General features: G+C 42.7%; 1 protein-coding gene across 1 annotated transcript; it reads right to left on the bottom strand.

The window, feature by feature from the left end:
* Positions 1-636: 636 nt before the first annotated feature.
* gjd1a (gap junction protein delta 1a) lies at positions 637-18146 on the bottom strand. The gene is made up of 2 exons (XM_060913045.1): positions 17261-18146; positions 637-3688 (listed from the first exon to the last, which is right to left on the bottom strand). The coding sequence occupies exons 1-2, from the start codon at positions 17329-17331 to the stop codon at positions 2863-2865; spliced, it is 897 nt and encodes a 298-aa protein (XP_060769028.1). The 5' UTR covers positions 17332-18146; the 3' UTR covers positions 637-2862.

Here is an 18146-nt window from a genome sequence, read left to right on the forward strand (position 1 = left end):
GCCCGTAGTCAGCTGGGATAGGCTCCAGCTCGCCTGTGACCCTGTAGAACAGGATAAGCAGCTACATGGATAGATGGGCCTTGATTTAATATCTTGTGGCTTCATTAAGTCATGCACACAAAGCAAATCACAATCTGGACTGGATCGAGTGCTGTTCTATGTGCTGTGGAAGCCATTTTGTTCAATTAATCCAGTTTGTGATAATTACAACTACAACTATTCATGAAACATTACACTGATGATATACTAGATTCTTATTAGATTTATTTCAATGCAAAAATGTTTTTATTTTTTATTTTAAACTGTCTCTTGATTTTATGTTGCATTGTGTTACATTTGACAGCAAAGAACAAAAAAAATTATTTCCATCTTTCTATCCTACTTTTTTTTGTTTAAAAGTGAATGCGTGTGTTAAAATTTGGTGATCTAGATGCTTTCTTAATAATCTTAATAAAAATCTACCAGCCAAACAGTACTGCTGAATAGCGGTCTTGAGAATAGTAGTTGCTGCAGAGGTTTGGTGTGGGGGTAAATACTTTGTGCACCTACAAACTAACCGATAAATAATGATATTCTGTCAACTCAGCATCGACCTAACATCTTGACACCATACACACATACACACACATGCATGCATCATCAAAATGGAGGGAATTTATTATTTTTTCACATATATTCTTGATATATATTTTTTTCTTATAATTACTTCTTCATAATATATATGTTATTGCTGCAATACCAGAGCCATATTCAGTTCCATAATCCCATATCTGCATGGTGCTATAATTCAGCATGCTTCGGAGTACATAAACAGGGTGCAAAAAAAAAAAGTCCCTTTGTCTTTTTTAAAAATAATAACACAGCCCATGACACAGTCTAGCCATTCTAATAATGCATCATTAACATGCCTTGGTTTGTTTGTTTGTTTGTTTGTTTGTTTGTTTGTTTGTTTGTTTGTTTGTTTGTTTGTTTGTTTATGCAGAAGGCAATGCAAAATCCATTGTTTAAAAAAAAATATTGTTTTTTCATGTAATATACAAGTTTTCTTTAGTAAAGAGCAAAAAAAGAAAGAATAAATAAACAACATCACTTATATAGATATTTTCTTCCTTTCTTTCTTTTTTTTAACAGTAAAGCTTGCAATCCATTAGCCCAGTTGCGGTCCTGTATAATGAGTCAAGGACAGTTTTGGTGATTTCTCTGCTCATACACTATGGAAGTCGAAAGGGGTCATTCGTTATTAATTTTTTTCTGACCTTTTGTCTCAAGATTGACTCACTATAAAGTGATCATTAATGAGGCAACAATCGTGTAAAATGCAAGCATTTAAAAAAAAAGAACAATGAAAAACTTCAAGCTCCCATAAAATCCAGGAAATATAAAATATGGAAAAAAGCTCCGAAAAATAAAATGAAACTTGAGTTAAATTAAACATCTAGCAAATTTGAAATAAGAAAAAAAGATACAGACAGTGACAAATGCTTCTCAAAGAGCAGCTTAACTCACCGATCTGATTGCTGTTCCAGTGGGCGTGGCCTAATATTCTAATCATTAAGTCATCGTGCTTGTCAGCCCTCTGTCTGACGCTCTCAGACTGTTACACAACTCAAACAACTAAACACAACTAAATCCTCCATGTAGCATAACACTCAAATTGCACAGTTAGCATGCTAGCAAACTAGCTCGCTAGCTAGCTAGCGTTCCCTTGCTGAATTGCTCAGACCTGAAAAGACGACTCAAGCGTGAATGCATAGTTTTGATAAAAGTTCAGCAACATCAGTCGTGTGAAGTTTTACCCAAGGTTAGCCCCACCCACTTTTCAATAAAATGGCAGAAACTTTGGCAAGGCAGAGATAGAACAGACACTGTACTTTGTACTGAATTACAATATAGAATTTGCTAATTCCTGTTGTGGAATAAACCACCTAGAATCTAAGTTAGCTACCTAACATTCACTCTATAGCTACGTCTTGAGTCGTGCGCATCTGTGTGGCTTCCAACAAAGCCCAGGGTTTTTTTGTTTGATTGTTTTTTATCTCAGATTGGGATGTGTGAGAGTCGAAACTGTACTTGATTTGGACATACAGGGCCAAAAGTTATACAAAGCTGCATTAAATAATCATTAAAATTATGCAAGAAACCATAATGCCAAAATATGTACAGTTGTTTCTAGGCAGCAGCTCAAGGGCTCTAAGAGAAGTGACCAGAGTAATGAGTGCTTGGTTATGCTTTTTATTTATGGTTATGTTTAAGTATCTGACTAAGGGGGTGGTTCTCTTATTGACCAGCTGCTGTAAAAGGGGGAGGGGCTTGTTGTTATCATCATCATCATCACTCATTCTTTTATTTTACAATTCATCTCCGTGTATGAAAGACACTGTCGCTTTATACAAAAAGAGAAAGAGAGAGACAGACTACGCTTCAACTCGTTACTTTGTTCTTTTCGTACTTTGCTTGAATTTTTTGTCAGATTTTTGAAAATGCGGGCTCAAGTGATCATTCAATCACTGAGCTCACTTTTAACCAACTCTGTCTCTCTCGGTCTCTGTCTCTCCTCTCAAAAACCGGTCGTCTTGTTCAACGTGGCTTTGTTCGGAAGACATCCACAGGTTTTGGGGAGACAGATATGCAAGTGCGAGTAGATTGTCCTTGCACGCATCTATGTCTCTTCACTCTCTCCAGCATTTAAGTCCATGTATCATCTCTTTTGTCCTTTTTCTCCCATCCCTCTCTCCCCGTTGTCCGACCTTGCGAATGATACCAATTTGTCTCACGCTATCAAGTCATAATTGTAGGACGTGCCTTCTGCTTCCGTCTGGTCATCCATGCCCATGCCCTCCTAAGCCCCTCCCCTACTCTCCGTCAGACATACGCCGACTCGCTGCTCTGCGTGCGCCCCAGGTTGGGAAGTGAGGACAGGTGCGAGGCATCTTTCTTCCTGAGCTCGCACACAGACTTCCTGCGCTGCTGAGCACCGCGTACTGCCGCTTTGATCTTTCTCCAGCCCAGGTGGTTGAGCTCGGCCAAGTTGAGCACGACGCAAACTCCACTCACGGCGAACATAAACACCAGGAAGACGGTTTTCTCAGTGGGCCGTGACACGTAGCATTCCACCTCTTTGACACACGGGTAGCGGTTGCACTCAAACATCGCCGGGACGTTGAATCCGTAAAGAAAGTACTGGCCGGCCAAAAAGCCGATCTCCAGGGCGTTACGGAACACCACCTGGATGACGTAGAAGCGTGAGATACCCTCCTGTCGCCGTGCCTTGACACTCTTTGAGGGCCTAGTAGGCCATGAAGGGATGTTCGGAATATCCTTGAGCTCCGGAATGTCTTCATCCTTGGAGTCATTGACAAGGATGCCGTTGAGGCTGCGCAGTTTGCTTTTCGGTCCGTGCCCATGGTCGATGTAGGGACCATGCATCATTGTGTACTGCCGGTCCTTGTACTTGGCCGACTGGTGCACTGAGTAGGTGATGAAGCACAGGCTTGGGGTGCACACCAGGATGATCTGGAACACCCAGTAGCGTATGTGCGAGATGGGGAAGGCCTTGTCATAGCATGCCTGGTTGCAGCCAGGCTGCAGTGTGTTGCATATGAACATGATTTGCTCATCCTCGTAGACCTTTTCACCCACTATACCCACGATCAAGATACGGAAGATCACCACCACTGTCAGCAGGATCCTGCACAGAGAGACAAAAAATACCTGTGAAATTTGCGGTCTTGCAGAAAGTAAGATCTCCGAAGCACATCTAATGACAGATTTTAAACTGTCCCACTAAACCAGATAAAAAGGGTGTTTTTAAACAAGAACATGATTGATTTCCAAAATACAAGTAACAAATTTGGACCAGGGCAGCACGGTGGTGTAGTGGTTAGCACTGTTGCCTCACAGCAAGAAGGTTCTGGGTTCAAACCCAGTGGCAGACAGGGCCCTTTCTGTGTGGAGTTTGCATGTTCTCCCCATGTCTGCATGGGTTTCCTCTGGGTGCTCCGGTTTCCCCCACAGTCCAAAGACATGCAGGTTAGGTTAATTGGTGGCTCTAAAGTGACCGTAGGTGTGAATGTGAGTGTGAATGGTTGTTTGTCTCTGTGTGTCAGCCCTGCGATGATCTGGCGACTCGTCCAGGGTGTACCCCACCTCTTGCCCATCGTCAGCTGGGATAGGCTCCAGCTTGCCCGCAACCCTGCACAGGATAAGCAGTTATGGATGATGGATGGATGGATGGAAATTTGGACCAATAACTAAGTACAATAAGCAAATACAGTAGCTCGTGTGTGAAAAATATCTGGTTTGGAAAAATTGGTACCAGCTGATAAAGGAGGTTAAGGTCTAAGGTTTTGGTGAGAGATTTGGTCTTCTTCAGGCCTGGTTTAAATTGGATTGCATCTAGCGCGTCTGGGAGATGCATTGTGGTGTAAACTCAAATTGGCAACCTGTGCCTGGTATGAAAGCTGGCATGGACCTAATCTGAAATAGATTTATGAACAGTTTGGTCTGTCTGGCGCCAGTAAGCTGAATGATTCTCATTTGACCAAGAGATGAAGATTTGCAGTGTTTCAGTGCACGAGACTGTAGTATGGGTTGAGTTGGGTGTGAAAATAATTCTTCTTCGAAACATGGACATTGTGTTCGTAATATTATTTAAAAGCTGTTTGTTTTCTGGATTTGGCAAACCATGAGTGAATCAGTGAAAGGCATGGTGAACAATTTGGTGGTCGAATTGGTGAAGGACTTGGTGAATTGTTTAACTCATTGGGGGGCAATTTTTTAAGGCTTTGGGCTAAAGATCCAAAATTTATCTCATCTCATCTCATTATCTCTAGCCACTTTATCCTGTTCTACAGGGTCGCAGGCAAGCTGGAGCCTATCCCAGCTGACTACACACAGGGAGAACATGCAAACTCCACACAGAAAGGCCCTCGCCGGCCACGGGGCTTGAACCCGGACCTTCTTGCTGTGAGGCGACAGCGCTAACCACTACACCACCATGCCGCCCTCCAAAATGTATAAAATAAATAAATAAGATTTATTGAGGACTTAATCAAGGATCTTCAGTACTACATGGTTGTATCCTGTATGGTGTGTTGTGATACTGTGCCTTTCCTAAGAATTCTGTAGCACCAATTCAGCACTATGAATAATCACATAACGACACAGATCCCGAGTACGACAACTGCCCCGACAACTGTCCCAGTCCAGTCGACTGCCAATTACAGCATCCATACAATACTGAACATCCATCAAACCTTCACACACCACACACCCTGCTGAGCCACACTGTGGAACACCAGTGTGCCAACAGCTAGCGTGTGTGTGTTAATGCCTCTTAAAAGTGGGTCACGCTATATCAAGGCCACTGAAGCTGTGTGTAAGTGTGCAACTGCATGTGTGTGTGTGTGTGTGTGTGTGTGTGTGAGACTTCACTGCTATGAATGGTGTCATGGTTGGCGCTACAGCAAGGTTATTACTTTGATGAATGAAGGACACAGACAGTTTAGTGGTGTATGTGTGTGTGTGTTATCTACCAAGCCCTCTCCCCCCCAACACCTCGAATCCTTCCTCAGATAATCTTTTTGTTGCTAGATGTCGATAAAAATGTGCAAACACATAATCATCCACATAGTACTTATGAATTTTAGTTATTGTGTGTGTGTGTGTGTGTGTGTTCAACTTTCACACTAATACCACCATCAGTACCACTCTGGCTCACAACTACTACCTTCTCACAGGAGTAACAAAAATACAGCACCAACCATCAAATTAGCACGTAATCGCGAAACACGTCACAAATGTTTCAATCATAAACATATCTAACGTGTTTCCGGTCACTGTTTTTGCTTTTACCTCACTGTTTACTGCTCCGCCCCCTCATTTCACAGACAGCTAAGATCGTTCTCATCTCATTCATTATCTCTAGCCGCTTTATCCTGTTCTACAGGGTCGCAGGCAAGCTGGATCCTATCCCAGCTGACTACGGGTGAAAGGCGGGGTTCACCCTGGACAAGTCGCCAGGTCATCACAGGGCTGACACATAGACACAGACAACCATTCACACTCACATTCACACCTACGCTCAATTTAGAGTCACCAGTTAACCTAACCTGCATGTCTTTGGACTGTGGGGGAAACCGGAGCACCCGGAGGAAACCCACGCGGACACGGGGAGAACATGCAAACTCCGCACAGAAAGGCCCTCGCCGGCCACGGGGCTCGAACCCGGACCTTCTTGCTGTGAGGCGACAGCACTAACCACTACACCACCATGCCGCCCAGATCGTTCTCCAGTTTCATAAAAATAAGACACGAACTCGTTAGCATTCCTGAAAGAGTCTGCTGCTAATCCTTAGTTATATATTTCCATAAATATGAAAACGCCTTTTAAAGCTCAGTTATATATAGCGCAGCAAGATACAGGGATGTTGCTGAGGTAAAAACAAAAGGAAAAAAATGTTCCTTGCCTTTGTGTGGGTGTAACAGATGCTAAATTAGTAGAATACAGCACAAGGAAGGGGGGGGGGGGACAAGAATGGCAGTTATGCGAACATTAGTCCAGTAACAGATGCTCAGTTAAAAGAGTGCTGCAGTGAAAAAGCTGAAAGAACACTGACAGGAACGGAAACGAAAACATGCTAAGATTAGCGCATATCCATTACGATCTTGAAAGAGATGCTACATTAGCTATAAAGGAGGGAGTCTGAATGGCAGATATGCTAACGCTAACACTAACATGAACACCAGCACTAGCGCTGGCTACCTCGGGATGTAGCAAGGTTAGCAGCAACGTGGCTGTGTGTCAGCCGTGAAGGTCCCTTGAGGGTCTTTAAATTAGCTGCAACCTCGCCCCCGTCTCCATGCTGCCATTACCAAGGCAACAAGCACTAGCGAACCACTCAGCTAATTTCCCTCCATCCTTCCATCTACAGTGCCAGACAGAGAGAGAGATGATTAATGGTATACAAGCTCTGTAAAGAAGAACGAGAGAGCAAGAGAGGACAGGGAAAGATGGATGGACTGAGGGAACAAGGGCACACTGAGGTGAATAAACCAGAGCAGAAAAGAGAGAAAGAAGAGGAAAAAGGATGCTAACAGAGATTGATTAAAAGACAGGATGAAAGAGGTGTGGTTTCTTCACACGTCAGCAAAAATCGAGGCTTCATCAACACCTCAGTGCTAACTGACCAAAGCTAACACCTGTGCAGTCCACAATGAGCTGTAGCTTAGCATAGAAAGTTGATATTCTATATCATGTGTCATGATCACCACGCACATGTGATTAGCATGAAATGAATCAACTGTGATTCATTTCATGATTCTGTGATATCATCATACACTGAGGACCCACAGCTACTAGAAACCTAGCGTTATAAAGCTAGCTAAACTATCAGCATTATAACACTTGCTAAAACATTACCCATGTAAACTTAGCTAAACTGCTCCCTGCTTTTTTTGCTAGATGTATAGCAAAACTATTACTTTTAAAAAGCTGTCCTGAATTTTAACCATTATAAAATTAGCTAACATTAGAAAGCTAGAGAAACCATTACCTACATAAAATTAGCGGATTTGTAATCTATAAAATCAGTGACACATTTACCTTTATAAACCTTTACCTTGCTAAACTGTGATTATAAAGTTAGCTCGGCTGCTAGCTAAAATATTGTTACAGTTAGATAGCTAGATTGTTACAGTTATACAACTACAGAGGCGATTCTAGAGTCTGTTGTGGGCCCAAGCAAAAATTTCCAGGGGGCCCTTCTGACCAGTGTTCATCACCAATATGTTATAAATAATCTGACACCAACGAAAAATGTATGAAACCAAAGTTTTTTAAATTCCAAATGTGAAAATACAATGGTAAAGAACAATAAAAACAATAAAAAACAAAATAAATAAGCCCTCGGGCCCTGACTCTCGGGGGGCCCCTGGGCCAGGGGGCTGTAATCTTTTTAAAGCTTGTAAACGACTACTTTTACAAAGTTAGATTAAAAAAAAAGAAAAGTTCATTATAAAACTAGCTAAAAGTGGAGCTTTATAACACTCTGTAAAGTGTAATTATAAAGCTAGCTAAAACATTGCTATTATTAAGCGAGCAAGATCATTATAAATACGATCGATTAAACTACTGGCTTTCTGAAGTGACATAAAACTTTAAACTGCATTAAAATACAGCGAGCTACAGCATTAACTTTATAAGGCGAGCGAAATGTCTTCAAAAAGACACGCAGGAAGAAAAGAGTGAGTCCACAGAGACTGAAGGGAAGACAGAAAAACAGAAAGAGAGAGATGGAAGAGGACGTATACAGGGACGAGGGAGAGACAGATGGCAGAGCGTACCAGAGGAGTGTGAAGAGATAGAGAGCGACAGTGTGGAAATAAAAGTCTGTGTGTGTGTGTGTGTGTGTGTGTGTGTGTGTGTGTGTGTGTGTGTGTGTGTAAATTAAAATTCCTCCACTATGATATATATAACGCACAAGGCCTCTGCAAGACCAGCTCTAACACCTGGGGCCCGCGTGTGTGTGTGTGTGTGTGTGTGTGTGTGTGTGTGTGTGTGTGTCTCTGGAAGAGCTCCTGCGAGAGGAGAAAATCCACTGACCATTCGCAACTGTGTTTTATCAGAATGCTTCAGAAATTTTTTAACGTTTTAAAATGCGCGTGTGTGTGTGTGTGTGTGTGTGTGTGTGTGTGTGTGTGTGTGTGTGTGTGAGAGAGAGAGAGAGAGAGAATGTGAGTTGAGCCATAATGAACCCATGTGTTTGTTGGAACCTCTGGGGCAACAAAAATTTCTCACACACACACACACACACACACACACACACACACACACACACACACACACACACACACACACACACACACACACACTTAAATGGGTCAGACAGTGATGTTCTAAAAGCCTGTTGTTCTCACAGTGAAGAGTTTAACAGGTCTTTAAACTCTCTCTCTCTCTCTCTCTCTCTCTCTCTCTCTCTTAAGCCCGGCGCACACAGGTGATTTTCCGTCGCTTGGTCGTGCAACTTTTTGACGCAAGCGAAAAATTGCTGCATGTGCGGATATTTGCGATGTCGATTTTTTGTTGCTTGCGACAGATCTCAGGTATCAAACATGCTTGATATTCTGCGACAAAAAATCGGCAGTTGCTGACTTGTTGCAGAGATATCTCCGTGTGTGCGTGTCTTTGCGATAACGAAGCAATCATTTCCAAAGGCTAAGCCAATCCCTGCCCGCGAAGTAGTCATGTGATTTCCATGTGAATTGCATCTGCCTCCCCATATCGCCCTCTGGTCGCAGATAACGCGCACACGCAGCTACCTGAGAGGGGAAACTTGCGTCCAAAAATTGCAATACGCTTGCGACGAGAAGTCGCCCGTGTGCACTGGGCTTTAGTCTCTCTCTCTCTCTCTCTCTCTCTCTCTCTCTCTCTCTCTCTCTCTCAGTATCTATCTCTCTCAACCATCTGTCTTTCTCTCTCTCTCACTCGTCTCTCTGTCTCTCTCTCTTGCTCTCTCTCTCTCTGTCTCTGTCTCTCTCAACCATCTGTCTTTCTCTCTCATTTTCTCTCTCAATTGTCTCTCTCTCTGTCTCTCTCTTGCTCTTTCTCTCTTGCTCTCTCTCAACCATCTGTCTTTCTCTCTCTTGCTCTCTATCATCTCTCTCTCTTGCTCTCTATCATCTCTCTCTCGCTGTCTCTTTCTGTCTCTCACTCAACCATCTGTCTTTCTCTCTCAATTGTCTCTCTCACTGTCTCTCTCTCTATCTCTCTCAACCATCTGTCTTTCTCTCTCTCTCTCAATCATCTCTCTCTTGCTCTCTCTTTCTGTCTCTCACTCGACCATCTGTCTTTCTCTCTCTCTCTCTGTCTCTCAATTGCCTCTCTCTCGCTGTCTCTTTCTCTCTCTCAACTATGTCTTTTTCTCTCTTTTGCTCTCTCTCAATCATCTCTCTCTCGCTGTATCTCTCTCTGTCTCTCTCAACCATCTGTCTCTCTCTCGCGCGCTCTCTCAATTGTCTCTCTCTCGCTGTCTCTCTCTCTGCCGCTCTCAACCATCTCTCTCTCTCTCTCAATCATCTCTCTCTCTTGCTCTCTCTCTCTGTCTCTCACTCGACCATCTGTCTTTCTCTCTCTGTCTCTCTCTCAATTGCCTCTCTCTCGCTGTCTCTCTTTCTCTCTCTCAGTCATCTCTCTCTCGCTGTCTCTCTCTCAACTATCTGTCTTTCTCTCTCTCTCTCTCTCTCTCTCTCTCTCTCTCTCTCACACACACACACACACACACACACACACACATTTTCTCTGTCACTCGCTCACAGTGTTCCATACTGAACGCAGTTCCCTCGGTAGGTAGCATTTACGCACTACCTGAATAAAACGTGTCCCCTTTGGAATGACAGCTTTCCCCCGAGGTATTCCTAATGTTGGACACATTTCCGTGTGTGTGTGTGTGTGTGTGTGTGTGTGTGTGTGCGTGTGTGTGTGCAATGACACAGATTATCTGTTCTCCAACTGGATCACTGTCTTCAGAATAAAGTTGCAGTCTTCCTTTTTTGTGAGGCTGATAACGATAATCTGAAGGTTCTGAAAGGTTCTCAACATTCTTAAGGTTCTATGTTAATGACTGTGCTCTGAGATAAAGGGGTTCTTTGAGGGCAACACTGGAAAAATACTGTAAGGGTTCTTCCTCATAAAAAGGGTTTACCTGGAATTCTTTCTGATACTGAGGTTCTCCATAGAACCTTTTGAGGTTCCTTCAGAAGGACAGCCAAAAAAAAAAAAAGAACCCCAAAGGATTCTTAAGGATTCTTTTAATCTCATTGTACATGGGTATAGTGACAATAAAGGCATTCTATTCTATTCTATTCTATTCTATAATTTTATAGTTACGTTTAATGTAGAGAGAGAGCGGGAGGGAGGTTACTTCCTGACCGAAGTTCTAAGTTCTCCTTGACATCACAGCAGCTGTAAAAAGTCGTTCCGTCACAAGAAGCTCTGGGTTTTTTTTCATCTTTTGTTACCGAGAAATCATAAAGGTTCAATAAACCTGCACTACTGTCAGAACTGCTGTTCGAGAAAATTAATCAACACCTGACGACCAATCACAGTCCAGAATTCAGTAGCGCTGTGGTGTCAGGATCATGATGTATTTTGTACCTAAGATGGTTCATTATATTAAATCTGTGTGTGTGTGTGTGTGTGTGTGTGTGTGTGTATTCTGAATGACAGATGGACACTTGATGTTCCTAAAATTACTCCACCCTGCAGGAAATGTGCATCTAGAATGTAATGTGCTGCTTCTGAGCTGCTGTGGGGGAAAAAAAACCAGAATTTTTGCCCCTGTATGTGTGTGTGTGTGTGTGTGTGTGTGTGTGTGTGTGTGTGTGTGTGTGTGTGTGTGTTAAAATTAATGTGTGAAAATACGAACATGTTAATGGCATAGCTATAAGGCTATTTAGTTCTGAAAAATTACATATTAAATCACACATTAAATCACACACACACACACACACACACACACACACACACACACACACACACACAGGGATCTGTATTGATTACAGTGTTGTGTCGACTCAAAACCACAACAGTAAACAAATATTGATGGTCTCTCTCTCTCACACACACACACACACACACACACACACACACACACAAAGCAATCTCTTTACAAACGCATTCAACTTTCAGTTATCTGAAGGATTTACTGTAGTGTTGGTTTCATTTGAATATTAATGAGCATGTAGTGAATATTAATGAGCATATACTAAATATATATATGTTATTTACCAGCTGGGAGGTCCGTATGGTGAAATACCATGACCGAGGTCTTGAAAGTACTGAGCGAGGCCCTCTGGGCTGAGGTCAGTATTCAAGGCCGAGGTCACGGTATTTCACCATCCGGACCGACCTTAAGCTGGTAAATAGTATATTTATTTTTTTCTTTACCAAATTCTAACAGGGGGCAGCACGGTGGTGTAGTGGTTAGCGCTGTCGCCTCACAGCAAGAAGGTCCTGGGTTCGAGCCCCGGGGCCGGCGAGGGCCTTTCTGTGTGGAGTTTGCATGTTCTCCCCGTGTCCGCGTGGGTTTCCTCCGGGTGCTCCGGTTTCCCCCACAGTCCAAAGACATGCAGGTTAGGTTAACTGGTGACTCTAAATTGAGCGTAGGTGTGAATGTGAGTGTGAATGGTTGTCTGTGTCTATGTGTCAGCCCTGTGATGACCTGGCGACTTGTCCAGGGTGTACCCCGCCTTTCGCCCGTAGTCAGCTGGGATAGGCTCCAGCTTGCCTGCGACCCTGTAGAAGGATAAAGCGGCTAGAGATAATGAGATGAGATGAGATGAGAAATTCTAACAGAAAACGAGAGCGCCCAAAAGGGAAAACCGAGCCGAGCCGCCATTTTGAATCCTCATTCACGGCTGTAATGCAAATGGCTTCCTCCTCGGTATACAAGTGCACTTCCATGGCAGGAAAACAAACTACATTTTGCCACCTATGTAGTCCCCTATTTATACAAACAGGAGTCATTCAGGATTCAGCCATGTTTTTGTTCGGCGTTAGCAAATTACAGGTTTTTAGCTTTCTCCTGAAACGTTTTCTTTTATTTCTTCTTCCTCAGGGTAGTAAAACTCGCTTTCGCTGTGAACACTGTCGTTATCGCGATCCATGCTGTAAAATTAATGCCATTCTCCTGAGAAATGCTGGCAAACATTTATAAGATTTTTGATAATCTTATAAATAAATCTTAAAAAAAAGATAAATGTTGACAAAAAATGCTACTATGTTTGTTGTTGTTGTGAACGAGCGAGTCGCCAGAGGTCCGTAACCGGGGTCCGTAACTGGGGTCCGTATCGTAGGATACGGACCCGCTCACCAGCCAATCAGAACGCAGGATTTGGACCATGAAAAAATAATGATTATTAATCAACATGTAATGGTTATTAGTGCACAAAAAGTAGATATTAATCACACTACTGAAACACTGCAATAACATTTTACGCTGTCCTGTCATTACTATCGTTGCCAGGACACACACACACACAAAGAGTAGAAGCTGTTTGTGCCAGTTTTAATAAAACTCAGCAAGAGATAAACTGTGCTGCTGAAGCAGCATTAGCAGTGTGTGTGTGTGTGTGTGTGTGTGTGTGTGTGTGTGTGCACGCACAGAGGCTGATAAACGATAGCAAGCTTTGATTCATCTGATTCATGGTTTATTCGTTCCACTGCTCTGCCTCACTCATTCTAGCCTCAGGTGCTTGATCTCGCAAGTGAGAGGAAGTTAGCAGAACACACACACACACACACACACACACACACACACACACACACACAGAGAGAGAGAGAGAAGACACTGTGCCTAAAAGGATTTTAAAAAGGCTTCATAGGGATTTCTTAATGTTTTGTGTTCAGTGCTAAACTGCTATAAGCTGCCACTGTTTGTTAGCAAAATTAGCATCGTAGCTTCAGTGCAAAACAAACTATGCAAATTTCAGAATGTTTTGGCGAGTCTTTAGATTTGTTGTCCATTACACCAGCCTCGAATAATCCGAACAAAATTATCCGGAAAATGTTTGTTGGAACATTTACAATAAAAATACATCATTCGTGAAAAAAAAAAAACACGTTTGTATCATCCATTCGAATTGTGTACGTTTATGAATAACGAGACTCACTAATGTGAACCTCGATCGATCGGCTTCGAAGCGTATAATGATTGATGAGCTAGTGTGGCTTTAAACCACTTTTTAACATTTTGTGAAAGACTGTATGAAAATTTAAAAAAAGCACTTTACGACAAATAAAACTCAGCATTCGATTCGGACAAAAGTAAAAGGAAGAACAGTGTGTGTGTGTGTGTGAGTGTGTGTGAGTGGTAGCTGAAGCACTGCAATAGCTGAGCTGCATTACTGGAACATTTAACGCACTGTATTTCGGAAGCAATTTTTCACCATTTAGATGTCGTTTTGTCGTTTTCAGTTCTCTGCGAGCAAGCTTCGCCTTTTATGGAGTTTTGTAGGCGTGGCTACGTGTAACTCAGCTGTGCCTGGGCTTTTATGTCTGATTTATCCTTTTATCCTTCAGTGTGTTGTTTAGGCGCCGTGGGATGGAGCATACGGTGTTACGGTTCTGTAATATTCCTGCTCCGTTGCAGCTCAAGCTCCGTGATGTCATGATGGAGATGAATAAACGTCCCGGTTCCGTCCTCGACGCTGCATTTCGTCCTGCATCATTTTGTGTCTCCGCCTCTCATCTGTGCTACTGTGTGTCTCTGGTATTATTACGGTGTCATTACCTGCTCATTACACTACACAGCTAAATAGAGTTAAGAGCAGACAGATTTAATCACTGTCTCATGCACACACACACACACACACACACACACAAAACTCTCACTCACTCACACAAGTGTACATGTACATAACAGACATAACCATATTGTATATGCATATACAATTATACACACCATACAGTGCACTCCAGAATTATTGGCACCCTTCATCGTCATTGTGAAGCACAATGTGAACCAAATAAGGCAATTCATTATGGACTCCTACGGTCTACAAATCAATCAAGCTGCCTCTCTCTCTCTCTCTCTCTCTCTCTCTCTCTCTCTCTCTCTTTGTGCTCGGGTTTCCTTAAACACAGCCTATTGATTCCTTATAATTAACTCAAACCACCTTCATGTAAGCAGCGGGGCTGTGATGGGTGGAGGCACTGGGGAGAGAGAGAGAGAGAGAGAGAGAGAGAGAGAAAACAATGCACGCAACACACACACACAAACTTGTGTGTCATCATTTTTTGTTGTATAGATTCAGTATTCGGCGGCACGGTGGTGTAGTGGTTAGCGCTGTCGCCTCACAGCAAGAAGGTCTGGGCTCGAGCCTGCTCCGGTTTCCCCCACAGTCCAAAGACATGCAGGTTAGGTTAACTGGTGACTCTAAATTGACCGTAGGTGTGAATGTGAGTGTGAATGGTTGTCTGTGTCTATGTGTCAGCCCTGTGATGACCTGGCGACTTGTCCAGGGTGAACCCCGCCTTTCACCCGTAGTCAGCTGGGATAGGATCCAGCTTGCCTGCGACCCTGTAGAACAGGATAAAGCAGCTACAGATAATAAGATGAGATGACATTCAGTATTCGATATGCAAAGTAAACAGAAAAGGCAAAGCACCGCCAACCCCTAACACCACTGCATTCATCCATCATCTATGTCCACACACACACGCGCACACACAGAGAGCACTTGATCACATCACTGAGGTGCCGGGAAATGGGAGTCACCATAGATATTGGTTCTGATCAACCAGAGGTCCATCACCATAGAAACAGCATGTTGATTTATGGAAGGAGTCTCCAGTGTCAGTGCTTTGTAACAGTCAGACGTCAGGCTGTGACTTTAAGTCTAAATACCTGTTTGTTTTGTCGTGTTCGATTCGCTGCGTCTGTAATTGGCTGCTGATAAAACATTTTAATTCTGGAAGGCGAAAAAGGTCATTCTTGTATTCGTTTGACACATTTCATAACCACAGATATTGAAATAGTTCATCTTATTTTCCCAAAATGAAGGCATAGTTCTCTTCAGGAACCTCCTTTGTTCTAATAATATCAACAAAAAACTGACAATTTCGAATGCAATGGAAGAATAAAATGTCGCCTCCTTATGATTTTCTTAATCGAGTAATACGTTTTAGATCTTTGTGAAGAAAAAGTGAAAAAAATTATGTGCACTCTGATGAGCTATCATAGGAAAACAAATATAAGTATATTTATTATAGAAAAAATGTGGGAAAATAAGTGAATAAAATTTGTCAGTTTATGACCCTTTTGCTATTCCATATGATTACAGCTATATTCATGGGCTGTTGCTGTTGTTTTTAAATAGAGTTATTATATTTATATTTATCTAGTTTGATATACTTTGTGTGATTTTTTTAATGTGTGTGTTTTTCTGGAAAGTTGATGACAGACATATGAATTATGGAAGCCCAATGAGGTCACTGATTCATCACTTTTATTACCGCAAGGAGCAAGAGCCACTTCCCCAAAATGACAAACGTTTTCTCAGAAATATTAAAAACAATTCTTGCAATAAAAACAATGAAAAAACCAATCAAACATCATTTCCCTGAGTGAATAAATGTGCATCGTTTTAATTCTGATTTACAGGGGCATCAGCGTTAACATGTCTTCATGTATTCGAATTTCTATTTGAACGTTTATGATAAAATTAAATGAAATTAAAAAATGATGGTTTTCTTTTTTCGGAAAGTGATACTTTTTTTTGTTTTGTTTTCATGTTCTTACTATGTCGTATTTTGTACACTGTGCGACAATATATCGTAACAAATAAAGCAAGGACAACAAAAAAGTACTTGTTTATATGGGGAGAAAACACAAATAAAATTGAGATAAAATTTGTTTCATAAAAGCGTAGTGCTTTTATATTTGTTTGGTCAAATTGTTGATTTTTGTTTGTTTACTGAAATGAGTTGAAAGTGTAATATTTTTTCGCTTGAGCTGATTGTTTTTGTTGTTAAGTTGTTTTTTTTAAAGTAACATTCGAAGAAAAAAATTCACTCTACAATATTACATCTCCTTTTCAGGCTTCCATACTTAAGTGATATTAATGAAATTCAAAACGGATGAAACGTTTGTTTGTTTGTTTGTTTGTTTGTTTGTTTGTTTGTTTGTTTGTTTGTTTGTTTGTTTTGAAATCCTGACGGGCACCAAACATCCTCATAAGGATCGGAGTTTGTGACAGGTATGCAGACACGCAGCTTGTGAACAGGCAAGGCAGGCAACTGCTTGGGGCCCCCTGGCCCAGGGGCCCCCAGAGAGTCGGGGCCCGAGGGCTTATTTATTTTATTTTTTATTGTTCTTTACCATTGCATTTTCACATTTGGAATTTAAAAAACTTTGGTTTCATGCATTTTTTGTTGGTGTCAGATTATTTATAACATATTGGTGATGAACACTGGTCAGAAGGGCCCCCTGGAAATTTTTGCTTGGGGCCACAACAGACTCTAGAATCGCCTCTGCAGGTATGACCTTGTGGGGACATTTTGCTGGTCCTGACAAGAAAAAACTTCTTTTGTATGAAAACTGCAGCTTTTATTCCTTTGGGTTAATAACGTTGGAGTTAGACTTTGGTTTGCGTTAATTAACTGTGCTCATAATTATGTCAACGGAAGGTCCTCAGAAGAATAGTGGATGAACGCGCGCGCGCGTGTATGTGTGTGTGTGTGTGTGTCTGTGTGTGTGCTCACCTCCCGATCATGGTGGAGTGCTGCTGCACCGCAGCCTCCAGCAGTCTCTCCAATATCGTCCACTCACCCATGGCGGCTTTCCGCCCGTCACTCTCGCTCACGCCCCTGCTGCTACTTGCCTCCGTGCCGACGGCTGTTCACTGGGGTCACCACCTCTGACCCGGGACCGTCTCTGTTAGCGACGACCCCTCATCCGCCCCTGGTGCCAGTGTGTGAGTGTGTGCAGATGAGTTAGCGGTGCTTCTGCAGCAGGAATGCTGAGGATGCTGGAGTCAGACCACCTTTCTCTCACTCACACACACACACACACACACACACACACACACACACACACACACACACACACACACACACTTTGATTTCTTCTCTATCTTGGTTCCTCCTATCCTTGCACTGTGTCCGTCTTCACGTTCCTCTTAAACACACAGCAGCAGTAGCACTGCACCTACCAGACCTCCATACACACACACACACACACACACACACGGTCACTGCAGCGTCCCTGTCTTCATTATCAGCACTGAGCTGAGACGATGCAGCGCTCTGGATTCCATATCACACACACACACACACACACACACACACACACACACACACACACACACACACACACACACGGCTGTGATGGAAACAAGCAGTTACGTCCGTTACAACGAGGACATGGAAGCAGTGTTCTCCAAGCTCTCGCCTCTTCACCTTCTCCTCTGTCTTTTTCTTCACTTCTTCCTCTCCTCCTTTCCTGTGTGAATGTGTGTGTGGGGAGGGGGGGCCTGATGCTGACACCTTCGTCGTCCTCTTCCTCTTCTCAGCTCCTCCTTTCTCTTTCATCTGCCTGCACGCTGTTTCTCTCTCTCTCTGCGTTCTCTCTCTCTCACTCACACACACA

Source organism: Neoarius graeffei, chromosome 28 (assembly GCF_027579695.1).
Source record: "Neoarius graeffei isolate fNeoGra1 chromosome 28, fNeoGra1.pri, whole genome shotgun sequence".
Taxonomy (NCBI): Eukaryota; Metazoa; Chordata; class Actinopteri; order Siluriformes; family Ariidae; genus Neoarius; species Neoarius graeffei.